The 27,893-nt window shown below is 42.5% G+C and overlaps 1 protein-coding gene across 3 annotated transcripts; it reads left to right on the top strand.

The window, feature by feature from the left end:
* LOC306913494 (6-phosphofructo-2-kinase/fructose-2,6-bisphosphatase 2-like) lies at nt 1-27,856 on the top strand. 3 transcript variants are annotated; one of them, XR_013788547.1, is made up of 17 exons: nt 1-112; nt 1,635-1,786; nt 6,306-6,431; nt 7,819-7,915; nt 10,142-10,208; nt 10,487-10,561; nt 10,726-10,782; nt 10,947-11,071; nt 12,943-13,150; nt 14,020-14,166; nt 14,577-14,681; nt 15,480-15,609; nt 17,668-17,730; nt 17,893-17,957; nt 20,998-21,195; nt 26,023-26,207; nt 26,262-27,856. XR_013788547.1 is itself a non-coding variant. In XM_079490184.1 (16 exons), the coding sequence occupies exons 2-16, from the start codon at nt 1,684-1,686 to the stop codon at nt 26,074-26,076; spliced, it is 1,620 nt and encodes a 539-aa protein (XP_079346310.1). In that variant the 5' UTR covers nt 1-112; nt 1,635-1,683; the 3' UTR covers nt 26,077-27,856. The 3 variants fall into 3 exon arrangements, 2 of the variants coding, with proteins under 2 accessions (XP_079346310.1, XP_079346311.1); XM_079490184.1 differs by having other exon boundaries at nt 26,023-27,856; XM_079490185.1 differs by lacking the exons at nt 1-112; nt 7,819-7,915 and having other exon boundaries at nt 1,654-1,786; nt 26,023-27,856.
* The last annotated feature ends 37 nt before the right edge of the window (nt 27,857-27,893 follow it).

The raw sequence follows: 27,893 nt of genomic DNA on the forward strand, positions 1-27,893 counted from the left end.
GAAGAAGATGATGATGGTTTGTGACAAATAGGAACTCCAGCAGACGTGCAAAGTGACACTAGTCTCCTTGAGTGTGTCCACACAGAACACATTATTCCACCACCTTAAACTGGTGAGTTAAACGTTTTATTTGTGTTGTTTTTGCTGTCGCATTATCCTTGCTGTCAAGCATTTCCTTACATCTCTGCTCAGCCTGCCACCTTGCTTGCATGTAGTCCATATGTGTTCTATTTTCTATCATAACATTAGTGGTTTATAGATTAAAATGGCTAAAACAAGGATATCGGATTCTATGCTAATTTATAAAAAGAGCCATACATTAACATTATGCACATAATGCATAGTGGTTTAGTTGTGCTTGCCGAAAATAGCAGTTATCTGGCTATGTTGTGATGCCTTGTGAGCTTGTAGATCTGCTATTTTAGGGGTTGAAAACCAATGGTGTAGGGCTGTGGGCTGTCTCTGGGATGTGAGGTTCTTGCGTTACAATAATCGTTCTACAGGGTTTGTTCAGTAACAGCTATGGGGTTTATTAGCGATTAGCGATCTCTCCAAGCTCTTTAGTAAACAAGGATGTACGCAATTTGATCCAAATCAGGAGGAGAGTGAACTCACACAGACAGGATACAGGATAAACAACCGAACTTGGATGTGATGAGCTGCTATTCCGACATGAAAATGCATCTGTTAGCTGGAGAGTGAGATCCTTATAGTAATGAACACACACTCCATAGCAATGATTACTATAAAAAATATGTTAAAAAAAACGTTGCCCAAAACAATAAATACATTTCTTACCATCATTTCCGTCTACTGTATAGCCACTGGAGCAGTGTGGTGGTGTTTACCTGCAGAAACACTTTGTCCTGATGTTTCTGATGAATTGAAAATGGTGGACCCTATTGTAAACAAGCTAGTACTTTATGGTGTTGTCCACAGTTTTGGTGTTTTCACTGTTTTGTTTTGGTTGTACCAAAACATCCCTCCCTGTCTATCAAATCAACCAGTGAAAACATAAATAGTGTGTTTCTGCAGGTATTACCAACACCACACTACTCATGGCTGGATGATAACTGCTGCTATAGAGGAAAATGATTGTCAACTTAAAAATATATTTATTGTTTTTTAACACAGGTTAAAGTTACAGTACATGCAGTAGGCTACTGTACTATGCCTTTAACACTGAGGAAGTTACTGTGTATTGTAGCAACCAAAAATGACACGTTATGTTATTGCATTACAAATATTATGTAATATGATGTTCGACATTACACATCACATTTTACACAACCGGTTATGGAGATGTCCTGCAGCCTGCATTATGTTGCTGTCGTATGGGAGCTTGTAGATGTGCATGTGCTAGTATTTTCTCTAGTTCCTACACCACCATTGTACAACGACAAACAACAGGCTTAGGTGGTTAATCCAGATGAACAGGTGTTTGCTTGAGAGGGGATGCAACCACGTGGCCAACACTGTTTACCTATAATGTGCTGTTTTCACTGTTGCTACACCTAAAATAAGACATTTTTACCTATCGTATAATGGATTATTTACTTTTGGGGCAAGTAGAACATAACTCTCAGAGAGAGAGAGTTTCTGACCTAACTGACCTTCTCCTGGTTCCTCTGCAGCAGTGTGTGTGTCACAGCCACAGGAGAGGAGGTGACCAGTGGTTCCATCATGGCTGCCAGCCAGCAGCAGCAGCCCAGAAGCACCGGCGGCCTCCTTGAGAACGGCTCCGAAGGCAAGAGAACCGAACCCCGGACCAACGAGAAGAAATGCTGTAAGTCTGTTGTTCGTATAGGTATGCGTGTGACATCATCGTACCTGGAAGTTATGCGGGAACGCCCACTGAGTGGCAAAAAACTACTTTCTGGCCTTGACAGCCCATTCCTCCAAACAGAAAAGGCCTGTCTGATTGTATTAAACAATGTTAAACTCACCAACATTGCAGCTGTACGAAAAGCTTGAATTATCCTCTATCTGCAAAGTTTTTGTTTCATAAAAATCCACCACAGAAACCTTATGAGCTTCTTTCTGTCAAGAAATGCCCTGAATTTGATTATTTTTCTAAGTGTCAGAGTTTGGAAGTGCTTGTTTTCAATAACACAACATTTTGCTGCCTCCTGCATTATGTGACATTTAGAAAGGTGGTACGCAGGACGGTTGAGTGATTTCCAACGAGCGCTTCCAAACTCCAACACCCCATGCTGCTTAATGTTTTGCCACTCTCTCTATTTGGTCCCCAGACCCCATTTGAAAAGATTTTGTGACTGGGAGTTGGGACCCCCATAAGAGAAGATTTGCTCAAGATTTGTCTTCATTATTCATAAAACAGCTGACCTACAAGCACACGAGTGTCGTGAGTTTGCAGGTCGGCTACCGGTATTTTCGAATTGCCAAAAATGTAGCTGAAGACCACCTGGAACCCCCTCAAGGGGGTGTGTGTGTGTGTGTGTGTGTGTGTGTGTGTGTGTGTGTGTGTGTGTGTGTGTGTGTGTGTGTGTGTGTGTGTGTGTGTGTGTGTGTGTGTGTGTGTGTGTGTGTGTGTGTGTGTGTGTGTGTGTGTGTGTGTGTGTGTGTGTGTGTGTGTGTGTGTGTGTGTGTGTGTGTGTGTGTGTGTGTGTGTGTGCGCGCGTGCGCTCGCTCGCTCGCTCCGTTCAAGGTGAAATGTTAACACATCATCTGGGATAATGTCTTTGTTACTTATTGAACCTCCAGACTGCATCATAACACATTGGCTGTTCAAAGATTCTGATTAATTTCTTTGATATTGTTTTCAGAATCACAATCCCTTTATTGGCACTGTATGCAAGCATTCAAACACTGCAGCAGTTTTAATATCTCTCTCTCTCTCTCCTTTTTATTGCAAGTATTCTGTACCCTCCTGTTGGTTTTGAAGGTTAAACAAAAAGATTATGATCATCAGCATGTGGAAATGTCACCTTTGATGCCACATGACACAACGAGGCGTGTCTTCTGTCCCCATAGCAGACATCATGGGTGTCTTTGACTCTTTTTAAAGGCTAATCTCGTATAATATAATCTAGGTTTAACATTAACCCAACAGTTACTCTCTGAATAATCTTTAATCTACTGTATGTGAATTGGATTAGTTATTATCCTATACTGTACCAGTGGTTCTAAAACATGCCAAGGACCCCCACATTGACTTGACCAAGGAGAGACCCCCATAAGATAATATAAGATTTTGACATTAAACATAACTTTTTAACATAATTCTCTTCTAAGACCGAGTGAGATGGAAAACCTCATGTCGGTAGCAGATCCACAAGCTCAAAACTTGCTTTTGTGTGACACTGTAGTATGATCACGTAGGGCATTTATTTATCAAAAATAAAACACAGTTAAAATAGTGGGATAATATTTTTTTACCTGACGACAACAACGATATAGTACAAACGGCTTGCACCTTCATTTAAATGCTGCTGTAGAGATCCATATTTTGGCCCTGGATATGTATGTAATGTATGTATGTAGTGTGGAATGTGAGTCAGGCCAAGGCTTGTTCAGTACTGCAGTATGTATTTGTCGTGATGGGTCTGTTAGTATAGCTCAGGGACGGCTTCTGTGGACACTGCACAATTCCACTTTCCTAAAACGGATAGTTCTGTCGCTTGATTCTGGTTGACTGAGTCCCGTTGCAAAATACTCACACCTACTGTAGGACCGCGTGTACCAGTTTCACTGCGTCAACATCCTGTTTACTATATTCACCGTACCGTTCCATGATCATTTAGTTTAGCCTAAACGGTGAAGGAAGAGGAGTACTCATTTTCATCATGCTATATTGTCTGATTTACATTAGTAGAACAAATCATGTTCTATTTTTTTTATTTTGTGTTATACATACTGTAGGTAGAAGCCCTTAGTTTGGGCTTATTGCCTCTTGGCATTTTCCTTTTTATATGTACAGGTTTTCTGTATTGTCCAGATTGGATGAACTATCAAATCAAATCAATTGTATTTGTATAGCACATTTAAAAACGACTCTCATCGTACCAAAGTGCTTCACAGGACAGAGAAAACAATACAATACAGTGCAATACAATACACCCATGTAAAATGAAAGCAATAAAAACAATGCGTAGTTAAGGTGTAGTAGACAATAAAGATGTTTAAGAGCAGTTTAAAAGCAGCAGGGCAAACATATCCTATATATGTATAAAAGTGCAAGAGCATCAGGGGGACTGGAAAGCTTGTGAATATACAGTAAAAATGTTTTGAGCCTAGACTTAAAACTCTCAACGGAGGGGGCAGATCTGATAGTAAGAGGAATGCTGTTCCATTGTGTAGGAGCTGCGACAGCAAAAGCTCGGTCGCCCCTGAGCCTCTTCTTTGTCGCTGGAACTTCTAGGAGTCGTCTGTCTGCTAACCTGAGGGTCCTAATGAGGGAGGGATATGATAGGAGGTCAGAGCTGTAGGAGGGGGCCAGTCCGTTTAGTGCTTTGTATGCAAAGAGAAGGGTTTTGAATTAGGCCAGGGGTTCCCAAACTTTCTATTACCACGTACGGGCTGACAGTTCATAAAATGTCCGCGGACCGTTATGGTTGGGGGGTGGGTGGGGGTACGTTGTGGTCATTAGCATTCAGCGTGCATATATTATAATTGGTAGGAGAGAAAAACGCAATGATTACGCAATTTTGTGAAAAAGAAAGAAAAAAACTAAATAAAAGGATCACTTACACCACCTTCTCAACACCATATAACTGTTCTAAAATTACTGTATATCACAGTCTCTTGTTTATTATTTTATATTTATTCTAGTAATTTATGCTAGGCACCAACTCCTGGAGAAAGATTAACAGGCTGTTGAGGATTTGAGGAGGATGATGTGATGAAAATGTCAAAATATTAACCAGCTTGCTGGACTTTAACCACATCTTTTCTTTGTGCCTCCTTTATGTTTTCTTCTCATTTCTTATATAACTTTAACTAGGAAAGCCTGGCTGAGATTAAAATCCTATTTTGCAAGAGACAAGACAGTAGCACATTAAAACAACACGGCAGACAAGCCTCTAACATGAAGTCAGTTTACTGTGTGTGTGTGCGTGCGTGTGCGCATGTTTTCACATAAAACAATAAAAAGCTCACTTAAAGTTTTATCATGTTATTTGCTTCACAGATGTGTTTTTGTCCGGAGCCTTCTTCAGCATAATGTCCTAATTCACAAGAAGTCTCTGGCCCAAATGCTGCTGCCTGCGGCCCTGTACCGAACACAATAAAAACAACCTTTTAATTGAGTGCTTTCATGTGAACTCATTTTGAACTGTGCTGTGCATTAACCATGAAAAGACATATTTGTTGAGACAGGGGCTGGCATCCCTTTAAATTTCTGTGTGTTTGTGTTCACATGACGCATGGAATGGAATGTCCTCTCCTCTTGCATGTGAGGACACATGTTTATACTGTACCTTGGTGTACTGTACTGTACTGTACTGTACTGTACTGTACTGTAGGGTTTCTCAAAGTGGACGCCATGGCACCCTGGGTGCCATTAAAGTTCTCAGTCCTGGGGACTGATTTCAGTCCTGAGGATTTCATAGGGGTCATTTAATGAGATCAGTGCAGATTTGCAAAAACTCTTTTTCAGTCTTGGGATTTTTTTTAGCTTTAAGCCCTGGGTGCCTCAGAATACTTATATTTGGAATTCATCAGTGTCACTTCAGTTTAGCCACTTTAACCCTAACCGTCTATACTTAGTCAAAACTAAAACTAAGATATTCTCTCAAACATTCCTCGTACCGTTATATGACAAACTTAAGGTTCTATGAATTAACAATGTTGACAAAAGTTATTTACACTGACAATCACTGCTCTACTGTAATTAACTTTACTTTACTGTGCTTTTGGTCTCACTTACTTTTAAGTGTTCAAGTACATATTTATTATTTAAACTTAGTCTACTTATCCCGCTGCTGCATCAGTCGTTCTCAAAGTGGGGTCCGGGCACCCCCCAGGGTCTTTGGCGGGGGGTTTCCAGGGGGTCCCCAGCAGAAGTAGTTAATGTAGCATGAGCATCACAATCTATCTATAAATGCATGCACAACATCTCTGTATGTCTGTCTGTACATGAGCATCACAATCCTTGTAACCACCGCAACGGGGGTCTACAACCAACGTGTTGTGAGCTTGTACTGTAGATTGGCTATTTTTCGGCTTTAAGCTTAGCTTACTATATAAAAAGGCTAATGCGAAAATGGCATTCATTGTGTGTGTGTGTGTGTGTGTGTCTGTCTGTCTGTGTCTGTGTCTGTGTCTGTGTCTGTGTCTGTGTCCAGCCTGGGCCTCCTACATGACCAACTCTCCTACAGTCATCGTGATGATCGGCCTGCCGGCCAGAGGGAAGACCTACATGTCCAAGAAACTCACACGCTACCTCAACTGGATAGGAGTTCCTACCAAAGGTACACACACACACACACACACACACACACACACACACACACACACACACACACACACACACACACACACAGTACAGAGACAATACCCTCAGTGTAGACACAATGGGAAGGAAAAAATAAAGAATCTACATACTGTACAGTATATACACGTAGCATCTCCTTCCATACATTATGTACATGAGGTTTAGAAATAAGGTGCATGAGCATCTAGGGCTGTCACGATTACAATTAATTGTCACACAAATAATTGTGATTAACGATTGAATTGTGTTATTGCATTGGAAATTCGAACATTTAATATGAATAAAAAGTGCACAGGGCAGATATGGCAAATAACTGAAAAATAAATTCCTGGCATTTGTATACATTTTATACAAAAGGTAAAAATCTACAAGCTTACACAATTAATGATTATGATTATGACGAAATAATTTACAATTTAGGCATTTAGCAGACGCTCTTAATCCAGAGCGATTTACATTAAGCAAGAACAAAAAGCATGGGAATACATCACATATATAAACAGCATTTATCAAGAAACATGCGTAAGCTAAGAACGTAACTAGAACATATCTATATATAATGACACTATACATATAAGCTATACATATATATTATACTATGCTGTACTGTTATTGTGCTGTCTACATGACATGCTATAATAATGCGACAATCTCAAAGAATTGCGATTATATTAGACTAATATTTAATAATTGTGACAACCCCTATGAGCATCAACTTGTATACAGTATACTGTCCATAACATAGATACAGTATTAGTGCAAGTAGAAGAGTATCTGTGAGTGTCAAGTTCAACCACAAAGGTTGCTTTACAGGTAGGTAATGCAGAGGGACCGGTTTGGCTTCCTCTGTCATGGCTTCCTCATTATTGTTCATCACAGTAGGTCTTTTCATTGTCAAATGCATACGGTTAGAGCAGTGGTTCCCAAACACTGGGTCAGGAGTCAGGACCCATTTGTGGGTCGCAGGCACATTGTTATGGGTCCCTTTGGGTTTCCTACATTTTATTTTTAATATTATTTCAAAGAAAATCCCCCCCCCCAAAAAAAAACAACGAAAGAAATCATGACTTAAAAACATAATTCAAAAATCCAAAGAAAAGTCTATGACATTCCATAAAAAAACGAATGTTGAAGAAGTAGTAAAAATAGCCGATCTACAACGCGTTGTAAGCTTGTAGATCTGCTATTTTCACTAATTTGGGTCCCGGGCAAACATCTAATTTCTCTTTTGGGTCACAGGCTAAAAAGTTTGGGAACCACTAGAGTCCAGTAGGTCTTACTCTTTCCACTGACTCAGTGGGCCGCTCTCGCTCTGTTCTCTTTCCACTGACTCAGTGGGCCGCTCTCGCTCTGTTCTCTTGCAGTGTTTAACCTGGGGGTTTACAGGAGAGAAATGGTGCAGTCCTACAAGTCCTACGACTTCTTCAGACATGACAACCAAGAGGCCATGCAGATTAGAAAGTGAGTCCTCTGCTGTCTCTGGGTCTTTGACACAACTCAGAGTCCTTTTCCTGCGGACCCGGGGCCTCATTTTGTACAGTTTACATACAATTTAGGCATTTAGCAGTTGGAGCAGTCAGCCTGGACGATGTTGAGATGTCAATTATCTTTGATAATTTGATAATTGAGGAAGCGCTCAGAAGTTTCCCCTTCCATGACTTTTCCTTTTCTGGGCACATGGAGAGTGATGCCTACAGACAGCAGGCATAAACGTGTCATTGTTTTACTCTGTCGTTACCAGTGATTTATTTTTTTCCAAAGTAAAAGCGACTGAACTGCAGGTATTCTATTTAACGACATTGATATCCACGGCCAGGTTTCTGGGAATATTATCCTCCCGGACACGCATTCCGATTTTTATAGCCTATTAGATTTCGTTTTCTGCCTCTAAGCGGGGCGGCTGTGGCTCAGGAGGTAGAGCGGGTCATCCAATGAGCCACGGGTTGGCGGTTCGGATCCCGGCCTGTACCAGTGTCTACATCATGTCGAAGTGTCCTTGGGCAAGACACTGAACCCTAGATTGCCTCCAATGAGCCGGTGGGTGCGAGCTTCCCACCATTGGTGTGTGAATGTGGGAAGTGAGGACGTTGGCGTCGACTGTTCACCGCTTCACCTTCCAATGCTTTACAATGATTCATTAATCATTGTAAAGCACTTTGAGCACTTGGAAAAGCTCTATAAAAATTCAATTAATTATAAGCCAAATGTAGCGTAACTGTGAGTGGGATTGAAATGTTGTGTAAACGAAGCTAATCAATTTTTAAGACATTGGTATGCCCGCTGCGTGGTATAGAAGGTGTTAGGTGGATGCGTGTAGTGGAGCCTCGAGGGGAGACAGTGGCCATACCAATGAAATCACTAGAAAAAAAAGTTAAAAACGTAATGCTGTCACACGAGTGTCTAAACAATATACTATCAAATTTGTCTGTACATCAAAACTATAGGACACCAGGTAAACAATGAACCTAGCAGTGGCAATCTATCTAAATAACATGCAGTCTAAAATACATTTTCAACATTATGGTCAAACCACGTTATGTTTGCATGGTCATAACTATGTCAGGTGCTACGGGCTGAGCTGGAGTTTGAAGAGTTGCGTCTGCAGATTACAGCATTAAAGTGAGTCTGCAGTTGGGGAGTTTGTTCCACAGTTTGGAAGCCGGGTGGGAGAAGAGTGGGATGTGTTGTCCAGGGTGCTTTATGGAACATTCAGACACATAACATTCCTCGTCTTAGCTGATCTGAGTGCATTCATTTGCACTATTTCTATGCACACATTTTTATGTACAAAATACAAATACAATGTATGCCGAGTTAAAATCTACACAAAGATCAGAAGATATGAAAAAGGAAACTCAAGGTGAGAATGTGTCTATACCTCACTGCCTACTGCAGGTGTTCTATACAGAGTTTTTACTTGTCAGCAATTAGACTGCAGAACAAGAGCTAAGTCTGATGATACTGCACAGACTGAACTGAATTTATATTTATACACATACATTCATGACCTATTTAATTTATTTTTATTATGCACTCACATTGTATCATGCAGATCAGTCATACACAGTATTATGCACTATATGATCTTCTCTATCTTTTTTTAACTGCAATGATGAGCCTGCACAACCAAGAATTGCACCCACCTTACTTGTAATGTGATGTGACAAGTTCTGATTCTGTTTGATTCTGAGTTTCAGATAGTATTGTGGTGACAAAGACTCACAATGAGAGATTATTCAGGAACAATGTGATTGTTTTTTTTGTCATGCTGGTGCAAATTAGAATGAATGGTGCCAATACATATCTCCAAAAAACATTCTTGATGCCATTGACAGCTGTGTGTCTGAAATGCCATACTAGCATACATAATATTAGTATGCCAAAATTAGAACGTGAGACTTTTTAGTATTTGGGGTGCTTACTAAATTCCAGAAATATTTCAGTATGCAACAGTGGACACTACACTGCTATTATGCCCCACAATTCATTGCAGTGGCTGCGACAGCAGAAGAACTAGAAGTTACATGGCGGACAGCAACCAAACCTCCGTCGTAACATCAATTAAGCTTCTATTATACAATTCTGTAGAATATAGTCTGTAGTACCTCTGCTCTATCACAAGATGGGGCCCTTTCCTAACATTCCATGTGTTTCATAGATTTCATGCCATTGTTGTTATAATTACAGACAGTGTGCCCTGGTGGCGCTACAGGACGTCAAATCTTACCTGAATGAAGAGGGGGGGCAGATCGCTGTGAGTTCACCATCATTGTGCACTATTCACCACTGAAGCCATATGTCGGTTCACCACTGTTCACACGAAGCCCTATATGTTGGTTCACCACTGTTCACACGAAGCCCTATATGTTGGTTCACCACTGTTCACACGAAGCCCTATATGTCGTGTGACAAATGGCAAAAGATGTTGATCTACGAGCTCACTTCTGGTGTGTTGTGAGCTTGTCGATCTGCTATTTTGTAAAATGTTTAACAAAAAAATCCTGACTAGAATGTTTCATGTTCTTCTGTCAGGTTTTCGATGCAACAAACACAACCAGGGAACGGAGAGAAATGATCCGTCATTTTGCACAGGAACATGAATACAAGGTCGGAATGGAGTGTTTTTTATAACCACTTATATCATAATATGACTAACTGTTACTGTGTAGCATGAGCTTTTACACATCTCCAATAGTATCGTCTGCATAACTTCATCAAATTCGAATTGTGTTTGTAATTGTATTAAAAAAGACGGTTTCCTTCTTTTGCAGGTGTTTTTTGTTGAGTCGATATGTGATGACCCTGAAGTAATTGCTACAAATATATTGGTAAATCATAATATTACATTTACTCTACAACAATCGCTTAGCCGTTATTTTTACAGCATCGTTAAATAATCTAATCAGCATGTCGTTTAGTTATGACTTGTATCTGACAGTATCTTAGTATACGACATGATAAATGTACGTATACATGTTTTTCCACCGGTCAGGATGTGAAGGTGTCCAGTCCAGACTACCCAGAGAGAGACCGAGAGAGTGTCATGGAAGACTTCCTGAAGAGAATAGAATGCTACAAAGTGACATATCAACCCTTAGATCCCGATGAACACGACAAGTAAGACACTCATTCTTAGAAGTTATTAAACATTAACTCCGCCTGCGGACAGCTGTCACATTATGTTTGCGGACATTATGTCTGTCTGTCCATACATACGTACTGTATGCATACATACTGTACATGCATACATACAGTATAATCGTTTTACGGCCACTCCATCATTTTGAACGATTATCTCAGGATCTCTTAACATTCGGCAAAAACGTCCACTTGGACTCGACGACGAATGGATTTGAAGCAGTTTGTCAAAGGTCACTGTGATCTCGCAAAACACTTTAAATAAATTAAATAAAGAATTCATTAATCATTTTTACAAATTGTAATATGTTGGCAAAACGTAGTAACGTTTTAAAGGCTCTTTAAAGGCTCTTTCACAGCTCTTTCACAGATTTAATTTTCAAAGCCAGAGTTACGTAAGGCTAAAGTAAATTCTGGTTATTGGTCTTAACATGTGTTAAACAGATTGTAGATTTTGGCCAGCATTGGCATCCAGGCTTTGTCCGGTAGGGGGAGACAGAAGTTTATTTGTACTAGAATGTTTAACTTTTTTCTGTGTGGTGGAGTTTCCTTTCAAACTCATGTGTTTTATTTAAAGTGATCTGATCTGTATAACTGATATGCCCTAAATTAATTTTGGGAAGAAAATGGAAACGACTCTAAAGCAGACTTCCTGTTTTTTGTAATAATGAACTACTTGTAGTCAACTCAATGCAGGTAGTTGTCCAGGACCAGGGTCTTCAGTAATTTCTAGTTCACAGACCTCCCAAATTCACTTTGATTAGGACACAGGCCCCTGTTGCAAATCATACTTTAGGTTTCAAGGACCCCCAGTTTGATATGGATTAGGCCACGGAACCCCATTTGATATAATTTTTCCATCTTCAGGGCCCCAATCTACACTGAAAAATCCTATTTGTTTATGTAACTCTGAGTGTACAATCGCGGGTCTCTTTGGTTCCATTTGGACACAGTTACAGACCTGTAAAGGTCCACGCATACTCCAGTTTTAGGTGATGAACTACAACATGACGTGAATGAGCTGCGGTGATGAGAAACTCAATTAGCTTTTTGTGGCAACACAAACATTAAATGCCATTGACAATGCATGGAGAATTTACGTCACATGTGGTATATATACCGGTGTGTGTGTGTGTGTGTGTATATACAGGTATATATCACATAAATTCATCATCAAAGTCATCTTACATGATCATGGTGAAAAATGAGTTTTTTTAAACATTGTATCATGGTTAAAATCATAATAACATAAGTTGACAAATTAATTCATGAAGAAGTATATACATTTTGTATTGGATGATGTACGACGACAAGAGCGCCCCTCACTTCACACGGGTGTGATTTTTACTAACCATCGTCACCGCGTTCACCCAGGCTCGGCCCGGGGGGAGGCGGGGCCCTCCTAAACCACTGTTTAGGTGATGGACTATGAGCGCCTAGTATCAAAACCACCATTTAGGTGAACAAAAACAACAAAAAAACAAAACAACCAAAAACAGTAGCCTTAGCATAATGGAATGACATAATGATTTAGGGATATACTCCAAAAATAAACAGAAAACACAGAGTGTTAAGACAGTAAGAATGTGGTTGAAAGTAGTTATTTTTGGATGACTGTAATTTTCTGTAACACCCCCTCCAGACTCCAGCCATTACATCTGAACCTGTGAATGTCTGTCACTCTGAAACATCCCAGAGAATCCATCTCTGTCCCACTCGAGTGGGGGCTATATCCCCTAATTGTGAAATGAGTTCAAATCAGATTATTTTGTGGGTTGTGTGCACCCTGAAATGGTTGAGAACCACTGATATGCCAGACTGCCTCTCTCTCTCTCTCCCCCTCCCTGCAGGCAGCTGTCCTTCATCCAGGTGATTAACGTGGGCCGCAGGTTCCTGGTGAACCGGGTGCAGGACTACATCCAGAGTAAGATCGTGTACTACCTGATGAACATCCACGTGCACTCTCACTCCATCTACCTGTGTCGCCACGGGGAGTCCCACCACAACGTAGAGGGACGCATCGGAGGAGACGCGCAGCTGTCCGACAGAGGCAAGCAGGTGAGACGGACAACATCCAGGGCCCTAGTCAGACAAAACTCAGGGCCTTAGCCCTTATGCCTAAACTTTTTTGTAGAGTTGTTCCGACCAATACCAGTATCGGAAAAGCTGCGGATACTGTCTGAAATGCTGGTATCGGCGAGAAGGCCAGTCTATGCCATTTCTATATAATGTAATTTATTATTTAGATCGTGAGTTTTTGGCATTTGGCAGACGTTCATAATCCAGAGCGATTTACAATAAGCAAGAACAAAAACATGATAATACATCAAAAATAGTCATCATGAATCATACTTAAGCTAAGAACCTAACAGCCAAACATTAACACAGCCATTGTTGTGTCTTTCCCTCTTGTTTTTGGTCCCTCAGTGAATCCATCACAGTTACAGTACAAGCAAAGATGAATGTTCACCCCACATCCTTAGCCCAACCTTAACCACACCAAACCCATGACTAAACTTAAAGCTGCTATAAGCAATAATATGTCAACATTTTAATGACTTCTTGTGTTTTTTGGTATTCAGATAGCCAGCAATGGGTAAAACGCTCCCAAAAAATGTAGTCTCTATCTAGGGCCCGCAATCTGCATTCAAATATTTTCGTAGAAGCTTTGTCATTGGTCAATTTGTGTCTTGTCTTGCCCTGTCCGTGGAGCCTAAAACCTATCTTTATGTTAAGGCCTTTTCTTAGTGGTTTTGCCTCTTTCACCTTTTGTGTTATCAGTCTTTTATTCTCTTTTTTTTACCCATTGATTTTATGTATGTTGTTTTAACCTGTATTGTTATTTGCTGCTCAATTATGTAAAGAACTTTGTAACCTTGTTTGGAAAAGTGCTGTATAAATAAATGCATTATCATTATCGCTGTCAGTTTGCGACGGCATTGAAGGAGTTTGTGGAAGAGCACCGCCTGTCGGACCTGAAGGTGTGGACCAGTCAGCTGAGACGAACCATCCAGACCGCAGAGGAGCTGGGAGTTCCTTATGAGCAGTGGAAGATCCTCAATGAGATCGATGCGGTAAGTGCCACTGCTTCTCAAATGGTCATTTGCTGTCAAAATCTCAAGACACTCCAAATACAACGTTCAGACTATATTTAGGGTACTACTGCTGCACCTTAAAAGGGCGACCTCCCTTGCTGTTTTTAAGAGCGAGTTGGAAACGTATCTTTTCAACTTGGCATTTAAATTGATCTTGTGTTCACAACTTCACATTCAATGTTCTGTTACAAATTTTCTTACCATTTGTATTTTTTGTATTGCTATTTTATTTGTTCATTTGTATACTTTTTTCTTGTACTGAGTGACGTGCTTTTTGTTTTCTGGTATTCCGCTGCTTGTTGTTTGTTTTATGTGAAGCACTTTGGGTTGCATTTTATGTATGAAAGGTGCTATATAAATAAACAGAGTCCTGTTGATGTGTGTTCCAGGGTGTGTGTGAGGAGATGACCTACCACATGATTGAGGAGAAATACCCAGAGGAGTTTGCTTTGAGGGACCAGGACAAATACCACTACCGCTACCCAGGAGGAGAGGTAGGAGGACTATTCAAATACCACTACCCAGGAATAGAGGTAGGACTATTCAAATAGCACTACTGCTACCCAGGCCAGGAGGAGAGGTAAGAGGACGGTTCAAATACCACTACCGCTACCCAGGAGGAGAGTAAGAGGACTGTTCAAATACCACTACCGCTACCCAGGAGGAGAGTAAGAGGACTGTTCAAATACCACTACTGCTACCCAGGAGGAGAGGTAAGAGGACTGTTCAAATACCACTACTGCTACCCAGGAGGAGAGGTAAGAGGACTGTTCAAATACCACTACCGCTACCCAGGAGGAGAGGTAAGAGGACTGTTCAAATACCACTACCGCTACCCAGGAGGAGAGGTAGGAGACATTGACGAGCTACTTTCTGTCAAGATGGTATACCTGGCAATCAATGTGTTAATACTTTTCATTGTTTGAAATGCATTTTCTTAAATGGATAGATCCAGATCTTGATTCTGATGACATCACAGTCCACAGTTTGCCAGTGGACCACTTTTTGAGGCTCATTATTCAGAAAACCCCAGACCACAGAAAATCTACTGACTGTTCAAAGTTCAGGTGTTTGGGTGCAATTGAGGTCAGAGAAAAAAGGTCTATGTAGGGGTTTTGTAACACTTTATTGATTAAATATATTTGTAATCATTTTTGCATTGTATTTCACTCATTCTGTTGAATGAGTAAAAAAAAGGTTTTGCAACCCCACCGTCGGTGTCCCGCGACCCCAACTTTGGGAACCCCTTATGTAGCCCACTCCATGCTGAGTATATGCTCTTGTCTGTGTAGTCCTACCAGGACCTGGTGCAGAGGCTGGAGCCGGTCATCATGGAGCTGGAGAGACAGGGCAACGTTCTGGTCATCTGTCACCAGGCCGTCATGCGCTGCCTGCTGGCCTACTTCCTGGACAAGAGCGCAGGTTAGATCTACAAACCCATGGACACATAGCATGTCTTTGATGTATGCATGTTGAATATCATTATCGCTGTTTGGTGAAAATCTTGTGCGTCCAAAAAAATTGTGACACAGAGACGTTACCCACTTTTCACTTTCAAATCATATAAAAACTAGCCGATTGTCTAATATGATATTACTAATAAAACCAGTAAGATGCCATGAGGGTGAGAAGCGACCACTTAGGTACAGAATTACCTCGCCCAAAGGGCGAGGTAATTCTGTACAGGGTTTGATGAGGTCAGATCAACATATGTAATGTCAGAACAGGTCGGCTCCATATATGGAGATCTAATGGTGGCAGCGGGGGCAGTGTCTTGAGTGTATAGGGTTTGATGAGGGCCCAGGTAGGGCCAGGCCTTAATTTTCGATCCTGTTGCTGCCGGGCGTGGCTGCACTAATAACTTTGGGGCAGGCCCGTCTAGAGTTTGAATGGACAGGTATCAGTCAAAAGGGAGACATCAAAGAGGAAGGACGGGTGAGGAAGGGTATGTCAAAACAGGTCCGCTCCATTTATGGAGATCTAAGGGTTTGAGGTCAGATGTAGAGTTGCTGGTCGGCTCCATATATGCAGATCTAGGTGATGATCCAGTCTTCTCCATGTATGGCTATCCAGGGTTTAATGAGGTCAGTGTCGTGATCTTCATATATGGAGCGTCGACCATATTTGGTGGTGTGATGTGTCACGAGGCGTGATGGGCTGACAACCATATGGAGGCGTGACCTGACTGACGGACGGGCGGGTTCTGCAGGTTTTCATAGTAATCTTTGACCTACGGTCGCAATTAGTACTGATATTTGTCACGAACAATGGTGAGATGAAGATGTATCCCTTTGTGAGGCTAGTTTACTATACGGGTCAGATAATTTATTTGCATGTTTTGTTTCTTTTTCTTTTTTTCAACCACAAATGTACAGAATGTTATTTAGATAGCAGGTTCCATAGACATATTATAGGTTTGTTGCTTACCTGGTGTATCCTAGTTTATTTGAGCCACTACATTGCCCGCGCCATACTTTGTTGTGTATTGTCTAGAGTTCATGCTTACAAGGCTTACTGTGGATAAGAGCGTCTGCTAGAGGCAGTAAATTGAATAGACACATCACTCGTGGTATGGTTTAATGTTTGCGTCAAAGAACACGTTTAACACATCGGTAGTATCTCAGTGTCTCTCTGTACATCGATTATGTTTATTAGATGGATTGCAGTTATCTTGTCTAGACTCTTAACATATGATTTCACCACCACATCCTAATACCGTCGTCTTATTGTTTACTTACTGTTTGAATGTTGACCTTGGCACACATAGCCTCAGTAGAACAGAATGTACACAAGATAAAACTAAAAAACACAACACTGCACAACACTGTTAGTTTACACATTTAGCACAGCAAGAAAAACAATATGAGCATTCAGTCATTTTCCACCACGACATAACATATTTTGTCAGATGAAACAGACACAAACAACATTAATTTGCTGTACAAACTGGAAAATAGGGTATTCTCAAAATAGTCTCAGTATTGGTTAGAGTGCTGTCCTGAGATTTTCTTTTTTGTCAAGTAAGGACATAGGAAGTGGGTTGTGTGTTTTTGGAGTATTTTAAAAGCTAAAACCACAGTCTGCAGGGTTCGCCTACACAGCTGACGGCACACCTCTGATGGCACACACTGTGTGCCCTTAATGTTGGGGAGGAAAAGGAGAAGTGTAATTTCTATTTAAAAGGTCAAACACCAAATATATACGACAATAAATAAATCTGGTTATTGTCACCGACGAGTAGAAACCTTGTACTGTATGTCCACAACTGTTACTTACTAGGAAATTGGCGGTGGAAAAAATGACCTGTGTTCCAATGGGTCCAATGTACTTATTATTATTCATTGGCAATCTTGTATGATAAAGTACACATGCAACATAAAAAGTTGAACTATGGAGATACAAGGTTTCTGCCCAACAGTGATGTCATGTGGAACTTCTGACCACTGTTGGCATAACTGAGTCACATTTGTGTCGCTACAGATGACCTGCCCTACTTGAAGTGCCCCTTGCACACGGTTCTGAAGCTCACCCCTGTGGCTTATGGTAAGACATCACCAACCTGAAGGAAATAGAAACACCTCATTAGTCGCTTTATAGTTGTTTTTACTGCCTGGCCTTTCTGTCTGCCTGTCTGTCTGTCCGCCTACCTCCCTCCTTACCTGGACTGTGACTATTTCCCCCCTGTCTGTCCCCTGTCTCTGCCAGGCTGTAAAGTGGACATGTTTGATCTGAAAGTGGAGGCAGTCAACACGCACAGAGACCGACCACTAGTGAGTTTGTGCCTGCATACTCTTACACTTGATTTACACTTTTTACACAATAAAAAATAAATAAAATAAACAGATGTACATGCTCATAGATCTGCTTATTTGTCAGTGCGGGACACAACTTTTAGTGTAGTTTATTAGCACATTTTAATAACAAATAAAAACAACACAAAAAAGAGAAGATTACACCTCTTTGTGAATCATCAGGTCTTAACTTTAGCACATCAAAAATGAGTTGTTCCTCTTGGAAGCTGGCTCATCCATATCTCGTGATCTATGATCATTGGCAGGGCAGCCAAGCTCCGTCCATTCCTCAGCACACATTCTTGTGGAACACAACTTCCTTTGTAAGAGTTGAGCCCAGTACCTCTTGGCCCTGCGTACTCTGTGCACTTTTATAACATCTTCTGTAGATTATATGAGGACTTTCTTTGTATTATTAGATTATTATTACATGATTTATATTTCAGTTACTACCCGTTTATATAACACGTTAATAATTAAAACAAATAATTAAAAATAAATGTCACATAAAAACACACTGTAACTTCTGTTGTGTAGTGGTTACACGAGGCTGATTTTGAAAATGTCAAGTGGCATTTCTCAGCCTAGTGGAAATATGCGGGCACAGTTTCACCGCAATCGGACTTTGCGTCATTGCACCTTTTTCACCGCGGAACTTTTCTCACTGGGCGCGAATCGAATGAAGAAGCCGCTTATATCGCTTTTGCTCCGTGGATGGGACATTTAGATTTAAAAGCTATCGGATGGACGCGTGGATAGCAGCATGGTTGTGTGCAATGTCAGAGGGAAAGGATCCATACGCCATATGACCAACGCTTCCAATGCTAGCTGCTTCAGCTTAACATGTCTCACAGAGTAGAGGCTCGCGGAGTCGTGGTGATTTCACCACAGCACGAAGCTGTCAAGCTGTCCTCGATGCGAAACATACTGAAGCAGCAATAAGCGTGGAAGTCCGTGGTCAGACAATCGTCTGCCCCATGTGAAATGCACTCCCCAGTTTTTGATTTTATTCCTTTGTCTAAGTGTTTCCCCCCTAATAAAGTTGTTTTTATTTGTTTTTCTCATGCCCCGCCATGTAAAGGCACTTGCTCCACTTCTTTATCCGTTGGAAAAAAGTTGTATTGCTTAAAGGGGAATACCACTCATTTTCAACATTTTTCTATGGAGTTGTGTGCACTGGAAATAATAAAAAGTCACCCCATTTTGTGTTGCCTAGAACTGGAGGTCTGACAAAAAACAGTAACATTATGAAGTACAGCTTTCACTGAGATGTACTTCATAATGTTACAGATTTTTTTTTATTATTTCCACACAACAGCTCTAAGGTATATTAATGACATAGTAAAATGTTGAAAATTAGTGATACCAAAAAACATTTGAAAAAAAGGTTTCTCACTGTTCTCGGGTTGAATATTGATATGCGATTAAAATGTGATTAATCAAGATTAATTAATTACAAAGCTTCTAATTAATTAGATACATACATACATACATACATACATACATACATACATACATACATACATACATACATACACACACACAATAAAAAGGTCAATACAGTATGTAGAGGAGTCGTATTATGGTATCCAAAATATAGTCTCACGTGCAGGAAGGACAAAAGGGAAGTCTTGATCACATGACTAATATGACTATAGAGATCATGTGTACCGATTTGCGGGACATTTTGATAAAATCTGAAGGAGTAATATTCAAAAATGAGTTTTATATAAGTCAGCCTCCAATACTTTGCTTGTGGAGGTCCCTGGAACAAAATAGTTTGTGATGGAGGTCTGCGGCCAAATACGTATAATTTTGGGGGTCCTTGGCATGAAATGGTTTTGAGAAGCACTGATATAGCAACACAAGTTTTTCAGAAAACTGTATTTAGAAGACATTTGTAGAATGGGCCTCAGGTCTTAATGGGTTGAACAGATTCCCCAGGCAGTGAGCGTATACACAGTGGGCTGGGTAAGAGTGTCATGTCTGCGTACATCAACCATAACAATTAATTGCTTTCCAGTAGCATTGCCAATTTGCCACCCACGCACACTCACACATGCTCACACACACACACACACACACACACACGCACGTGCCCACGCACACACACACAGGCTAGCCACATGTTCTCAGCATAATTATATTGGATCATTCAGATTACTTCCCTTTTGTCCTTCCTGCACATGAGACTATTTTGGATACCATAATATGACTCATCTACTGTACTGCACTGACCTTTTTATTGTAAAAATAAATAAATATATATAGTCAAATCGATTAGTTCTATTAACTGATGCACCCCTACAAGTCAGCTCTGTTTTGTTCCACCATCGGTCCACTGCAGCAGGGTAACAAAATGTCACCTCTGTGTTGTCCTCTACACCCCTCCAGTGAACCAGGGTAACAAAATGTCACCTCTGTGTTGTCCCCTATACCCCTCCAGTGAACCAGGGTAACAAAATGTCACCTCTGTGTTGTCCCCTACACCCCTCCAGTGAACCAGGGTAACAAAATGTCACCTCTGTGTTGTCCCCTACACCCCTCCAATGAACCAGGGTAACAAAATGTCACCTGTGTTGTCCTCTACACCCCTCCAGTGAACCAGGGTAACAAAATGTCACCTGTGTGTTGTCCCCTATACCCCTCCAGTGAACCAGGGTAACAAAATGTCACCTCTGTGTTGTCCCCTACACCCCTCCAGTGAACCAGGGTAACAAAATGTCACCTCTGTGTTGTCCCCTACACCCCTCCAGTGAACCAGGGTAACAAAATGTCACCTCTGTGTTGTCCTCTACACCCCTCCAGTGAACCAGGGTAACAAAATGTCACCTCTGTGTTGTCCCCTACACCCCTCCAGTGAACCAGGGTAACAAAATGTCACCTCTGTGTTGTCCCCTACACCCCTCCAGTGAACCAGGGTAACAAAATGTCACCTCTGTGTTGTCCCCTACACCCCTTGAGTGAACCAGAGTAAAAATGTCACCTCTGCTCTGTGACTTCTGCCCCTCCACTGCAGCAGGGTAGAGTGTCAGCAGAAGGCTCCCAGACACTGTTCCTCAGACGGAACAGCTTCACTCCTCTGTCCAGTCAGGACCAGCTGGTGAAGAGGCCCCGTCTCTACAGCGCGGGGAACCCGCCCAAGTCCCGCTGGCCGCCGCAGGCTCCGTCTCTTCCCAGCATGGAGCTGCCTGAAGGCCCCGAGTCCAACAGCCAGGTCAGTACTGGCTAATACACTGCTTCCCAAACAGTGGGGGGGGTGTGTGTGTGTGTGTGTGTGTGTGTGTGTGTGTGTGTGTGTGTGTGTGTGTGTGTGTGTGTGTGTGTGTGTGTGTGTGTGTGTGTGTGTGTGTGTGTGTGTGTGTGTGTGCGTGTGCGTGTGCGCATGTGCGTGCACGCGTGAAGGTCACCCAAAGGTATTGCAGCTGTCCGTACATACAGATGGAGACATACAAAGAGACACACGTGGCCAGTCATTGAAGCGGTTTTTTAATAAAATAAATTAAAATAGTTTTAAACATTAAACAAACTCATTCCATGAATGAGAAAAATAACAATAACTAGAATTAGTGCCCCTCGGGGCACAGGTCTCCACCAGGATTGATATTTGCCTCCTGGTGGCACTCGAAAAGGCAGAATTGAAAAACGCAGGGCAGGCGTTTTTCCTTGGCCTGGAGGGAGTGTGTATACAAAGTTTTACGCAGATTGGTGCAGTTATATGTAAAGACGCGACTCTGCCTTTTATAGTGCCACCATGAGGCTGATTAAAAAAATATCAAGTGGCATTTCTTCCTCAGCCTAGTGGGAATATGCATGCACAGTTTCACCGGCGCAATCAGACACTGCATTGATGATATGCGGCATTTTGTACAAAACAGGCCACTCCTGAAAACTTTGGAAGCCAATCTTAGCCAATCAGGGTGGAATATGAGGTCTCAAACAAACCCATCTTGATCACATGACTGTAGAGATCATGTGTACCGAATTGCGTGAGATTTGGATAAAATCTGAAGGAGTAATATAAAAATGTATGTGTTTTACATATGTCAGCCTTGTGTCAGATGTGAAAAGGTTTTTCCTTAGCCTCTAGGGAGTGTGCATACAAGGTTTTACACAGATTGGTGCAGTTATAGGTAAAAACACGTGAGATGAAAGTTTTCAAGTGGCATTTCTTCCTCTGCCTAGTGGGACTGGGCGTGCAAATTTTCACGGAAAATTTTCATGATGTGCAGCGTTTTGTTCAAAACGGAGCAGCCAATCTTACCCAATCAGGATGGAGTATGAAATATCTGAAAGAGCCGTATCATTTAATGGCTAATAGAGAGACTGTGTACCAATTTGCGTGATGTTTGGACAAAATCTGTAGGTGTACTGTGAAGAAATGCGTTTTGCAAAAAGTGGCCTCTTGGTGGCGCTATAACAGGCCAAATTGGATAATTTGGGGCAGAGGTTCAGCTCTGGCATCCAGGGAGTGTGTGTGTGCAGAGTCTGGCTGCGATCAAGCCAACGGTGCCAGAGATTAGCTGTCCACAATTTACAATTTAAGCATTTAGCAGATGCTCTTAATCCAGAGCGATTTACATTAAGCAATAACAAAAAGCATGGCAATACATCACATACATAAAAAGTATTTATTATAAAACATGCGTAAACTAAGAACGTAACATTGGAATATCTATATAATGAAACTATTAATATAAACTATACATACTATCTATTATACATTTGAAAAGGTGTGCCCAAAAGGTGTGCCCAAGGAAGGGACCCAAAGTCACCAGCTACTACGTCACTGACACGCTGGGTGCCGAAGCCGAAGCAGGAGCAACACACACTGCAACAACACACTAACACGTCACAGACTTACCCTCCGTGTCGTTCGGCCGCTATCTCCTCATGTCGCGCCGCACGCCCACACTCAACAACACCCGCCTAAAAATTGTCATTGCACTGCCACTAAAGCCGCCTCCCGTCCAGACTCGCACACAATATCAATATCAATAATCAACACAAACACGCCACAAGCACCGACACCCCCGCCTAATTTGTTGCCACGTCTATGAAAACAAGCACAGAAAAAATGCCATTCAACACGCTACTTACACACACTACCACTCGCTTACAATACGCGGACCTGGCAACACTACATTCCCTCTCCCATTTGCTCAAAGCCAACCACGTGACCCACACACACATACCAAAACCAAGTAGAAGAAGAAGACCTACACAGCGCACACTCTGATTCTAACTTGGACAGTTACCATAATGCTAACACGACCGCGTCGACACCTGGCGTGCTACAAGCGGGACAAACCCAGGCGCATATATGGATACCAACAACAACACTACACGCACACGCGCGCGCTGCAACAACAAACAGCTACGTACAGTGTGTGTGTGCGTGCGTGCGCGGGGGGGGGGGGGGGTTTGCCTCGCCTCGCGATGCCGCGACAATGGCACTACACTACACAGGGCTCGACAGTGCGACTACGTACTCGCATTTGCGACTTACAATATCACCGTGCGCGTTGTAACATTCACTTTGTAGCACCGCTGCGACTACACAATCCGAACTTCTTCACAGCTACAAGTTGCGCCGTTTACATCCACAACAATGTGTCACTCTCTCGGTTCTGCACCGCTGCTGGAGAAGTATAGCACTGTCGAAGGCAGCGCAACTAATCCCCCCCCCCCCCCCCACACACACACACACCACAGAGAGGGAGGAGAGAGAAGAGAGCGAGAGAGAGACAGAGCCCACACGTCTTCACGTAGGAAGACAGATAGACACAGACAGAGCTTTCCAGTCCTTACCTTTTCTCTCACATTGTTTTCTTAGCTTTGTGACTGACCAATGACAAGCAGATTGTATTGTCTGCAAAGGAACTATGTGGCTGTCACAAATAAAAGTTCTGTCCTGCAAGCCCATGTCATGTCAACACAGACAAGGCAGCTGTGCGCGCGGTGACTCCTGCAAATTACACTGACCCAATATTATTTTGTACAACCTAGCAAAGCATAACATATGATGGTTTGGAGAATAGGCTGGTCTCTCTTTTTACAAGACATAAGCCATTGCATACAGGTTCTCAACCCTTTTAATTTCAAGGACCCCCATAACTCTGACAGTAAAACCAAATGGACCCATAAGACTCCCATTTGATTCCATTTGTACAGTATCAGAGTTAAAAGTTATAAAACAGTCCATTTGGTTCCATTTGTACACTCTCAGAGTTACACACCTGTAGGGTCCACTTGGTTCCATTTGTACACTCTCAGAGTTACACACCTATAATGGGTCCATTTGGAACCCCCTCAAGGAACCATGAGGGTCCCTGGATCACACCTTTGCCAGCCACTGCTTTCAATAAATACATAACTAATATAGAGCATATTTGATCAATTTAATGTTAGGCTATAGATTATTTTCACATCTGATTTTAACATAACCGCCCACGCACGACACATGCACATGCACGACGTGCACGCGCATGTGCACATCCACATGCACGCGCGCATGTGTCCTCTTTTTGCTCATTCAGAATATGGTATGCCTACACACTTAAAATAATGCAAACACGCAAATTGCGCAAACGACTGCATCGACACCTGGCGTGGAAAAAACGGGACGAACCCAGGCGCATCTATGGATACGAACAACAACACTACACGCACGCGCGCGCGCGCGCACGCGCTGCAACACAAAACAGCTGCATAAAACGCGTGTCACTGTGGACTTCTGTATCTGTGGACTTCTGTATCGCAACGCAACTCTGGGATGAGCGGGCCGAAGGCCCGCGAAATTCTAGTACTATACATACAGTATATACTATAAAGTGCTATGACTACATAAAATGCAATTCTAGTGCTGTCTACGTAACATGCTATAAGTCTGTATAAAATGCTATCTAAGTCTACATAGAGTGATATCTAAGGGGCTAGGGCAAGTGCTACGGGCCATGATGGAGTCTGAAGAGGTGGGTTTTCAGACTACAGACTACGAAGATTGGGAGTGAGGCTGCAATTCTGATTGTAATGGGAAGTGCATTCCATAGTTTTGGAGGGAGAAGAGTTTGGGACGTGTGGAGCGTTGTCCCAGCGTTTTTAGTGAAGGTACTTCCAGTTTCCCTGCGTTGGCTGATCTAAGTGCGGGAGGGTTTGTAGGGTTCGATCATACTTGCAAGATATGGGGGAGCCATACCTTTGGTTGCTTTGAATCAGAGTTTTGTATTCTGTGCTGGCAGCGACCGGGAGCCAATGGAGGGAGTGGAGAAGGCCGCTCCTACTGGAGGAGCGGCAGTTCGTCCTGGTGGAGACAATTAAGAAGTAATGAAAATAGCAGATCTACAGCTTCCCTCGGCTGGCGTAGCCGTCTGGGCACCTAGGCTGCTATGCCTATAGACATATAAAGGTAGACGCCTCTTCCGGCTCTGAGGCACGTGTCAAAATTTAAGGCACAATTTTCCTAAGATTCCTTGCAAAGCATGTGGTGTAATGGAAGTCCCGGAATATACGTGCTGTGATTGACCAGTAGTCAGTTGAGTGACAGCAAGAGACATGGAGGAGTCGCACGAGTGTAATTTGGGCAGCGACGCAGCGTGCCTTCAGCGCCTCCGCTTGACTTCTTGCCTTCAATGGAGACACGTCGCTCCAATGAACTGCAGCGGCCAATGAGGCATTATATTTATCTATGGCTATGCCTGCTAAATGTATACTGTATATAAAAAAAGAAGAAAATACAAAAGGTTTAATGCCAGTCTGGTGAGAGGCAGTGGTCATGCCTTGTTCAACAGTCGAATGGAAGCCAGGTGGAAGCTGTTCATTAAGTGTTGGTCTTGCTCTTGATACAAACGTATGCCCTCTGAAAAGACCGTGGCAACAGGAGAACTGGATAAATAACATGGAATGTTTTGAAATGGAATGTTTCGTGACCTCGTACATTAAATCTTGGCTCAAATGCGACTGCAGCCAGTCATACAAGTGCTTCATTCTCTGAGTGTTCTTGCCCCCATTTCACACAAAACCTTTTTTGATCGTTTACTTGCAGGAGTCCCTGAACCACTCGAGTCCAGAGGAGCCGGGCAACGGTGTTGACAGTTAAGAGGCGTAGAGAAGAGATGGGTGAACGTCCTTGTTCTACCTTTTTATCTGTTGTCTGGAATACCTCTGTATGTTGTTCTCTGCTCCATATCCACATATATACAGCTATATCCAGCACACAAACCATAGTAGGTGTAAAAAGTACTCAAATGTTTAAGATACTAAGTAAAAGTATCTGCAATGTAGAAAGTAAACGTCCAGAATTCAAAATTGACGTGAGTAAAAGTACAAAAGTATTGGTATCAAAATGTACTTAAAGTACAAAAAGTAGTAAGTTTCATTATGCAGAATGCCCCATTTCAAGTTTTCAAATGTATAGAAATCTTTTGAAAATAGCAGATCTACAAGCAGGCATCAAATAAGCATCAACCTACTACCTACAGCATTGAAAGACCAAACACTATTAATACAAGCTTTGATTTCAAAATTCCTTCATCCAAGAGATTTAGTGTAGAGTGGAGGTCCAAGTTCAGACTCTGAACTTGGACCCCTCCTTTTTCCCTTCAGAGCCCTGGGTGTAAGATGTCAAATATGCTTATCATGGATGTTTAGGAATGTTAACGTAGCAAACCGGGTACACTGTGAAATATCAAAACGGAAGCCAAGACCAGGCCAAGTCGTCTGTCTGCAGTTCATTGACAGTTAATTGTCTTGACCTGAAAAAAAGTAAGTTGAGAACATTTTCTTTGTATTTTTGAGTTATTCCCCAGTACCAGTCTCCCTGTAGACAGCACACCAGACTGTATCTATTTATTTGACTCTGTAAATCTATCCATCCATCCGTCAATCCAAACCTCTGAGAGTGCACAAATAGAACCAAATGGCAGAAGGAGCGAGTGCATTCTCCGGCAACGGCATCAGCTGCGACGCTGCCGGGGCGGTGGGGTGGGTGGGGGAAGCCTGGCTAATAAGCCAGACTCAAATCACACTGTCGTGTGGTATTTGAGTCTGGAGATGCTGTGTATGGATCTTGTTTCCTGGGGGGCAGGTTCAAACATTTTCTCTTTGACGCAATTGGTCAGAGCTACTGTCAGTCAAAGGTCTCAAGCATTGAACGTCACTGTACCAAAGCCCACCCATATTGCATACCGTGTCCCGATTGGCCACACCAGTTCTCTGGTGTAGGAAATGGGCGTACAATTGAGCCTCTCCAGACCGTAATCCGCCGGCAGGCAATTTTTTTTTGCCAACTGCTGATTCGGTCTGGCTTATTAGCCAGGCTAGGGCGGGGGAGCTGCTGCGGGGGATTATGTCACTCCACTGCCACTCCATCTTGGTCCGTTCGGCAGTGCCGATAAACTGCCGGTAACTGTCGCTAACAACCGCAGCGGGGACGGCAGCTGCTGCACGGGGGGGGGGACTCGGTCCGTTCGGCAGTGCCGGTAAACTGCCGGTAACTGCCACGGTGCCGTGGGGTGTCAGCTAAGACACAAGACTGCTGCTCGCTTCCGCGGCAGTGCGTTGGTCCGACATGCGTTGCGCCGTGCTTGCGGTTAGGGTTAGGGTAAGGGTTTGGGGCTTATCCGACATACCATAGGACCGACATGTGGAAAACGATCGGATTAAGGTTGGCGAACATGGGTTAAGGTTGGCGACCGGATTAAGGTTGGCGAAAATGTGTTAAGGTTGGCGAACATGCGCTGCTCCGTGCTTGCGGTTATGGTTAAGTTTAGGGTTTGGGGTAGAGCAGGGGTTCTCAATGTTTTTGGCCGGGGACCCCCGGAGATGCTTTGGCAGTGTCTCGGGACCCCCGCCCCGCCCCCTCCCGACCCCCAATATAAATTGACTGCTACAATAACCTTAATAATGGAGACAATA

The sequence above is a fragment of the Electrona antarctica genome, assembly GCF_951216825.1.
Source record: "Electrona antarctica genome assembly, chromosome: 2".
Classification (NCBI taxonomy): domain Eukaryota; kingdom Metazoa; phylum Chordata; class Actinopteri; order Myctophiformes; family Myctophidae; genus Electrona; species Electrona antarctica.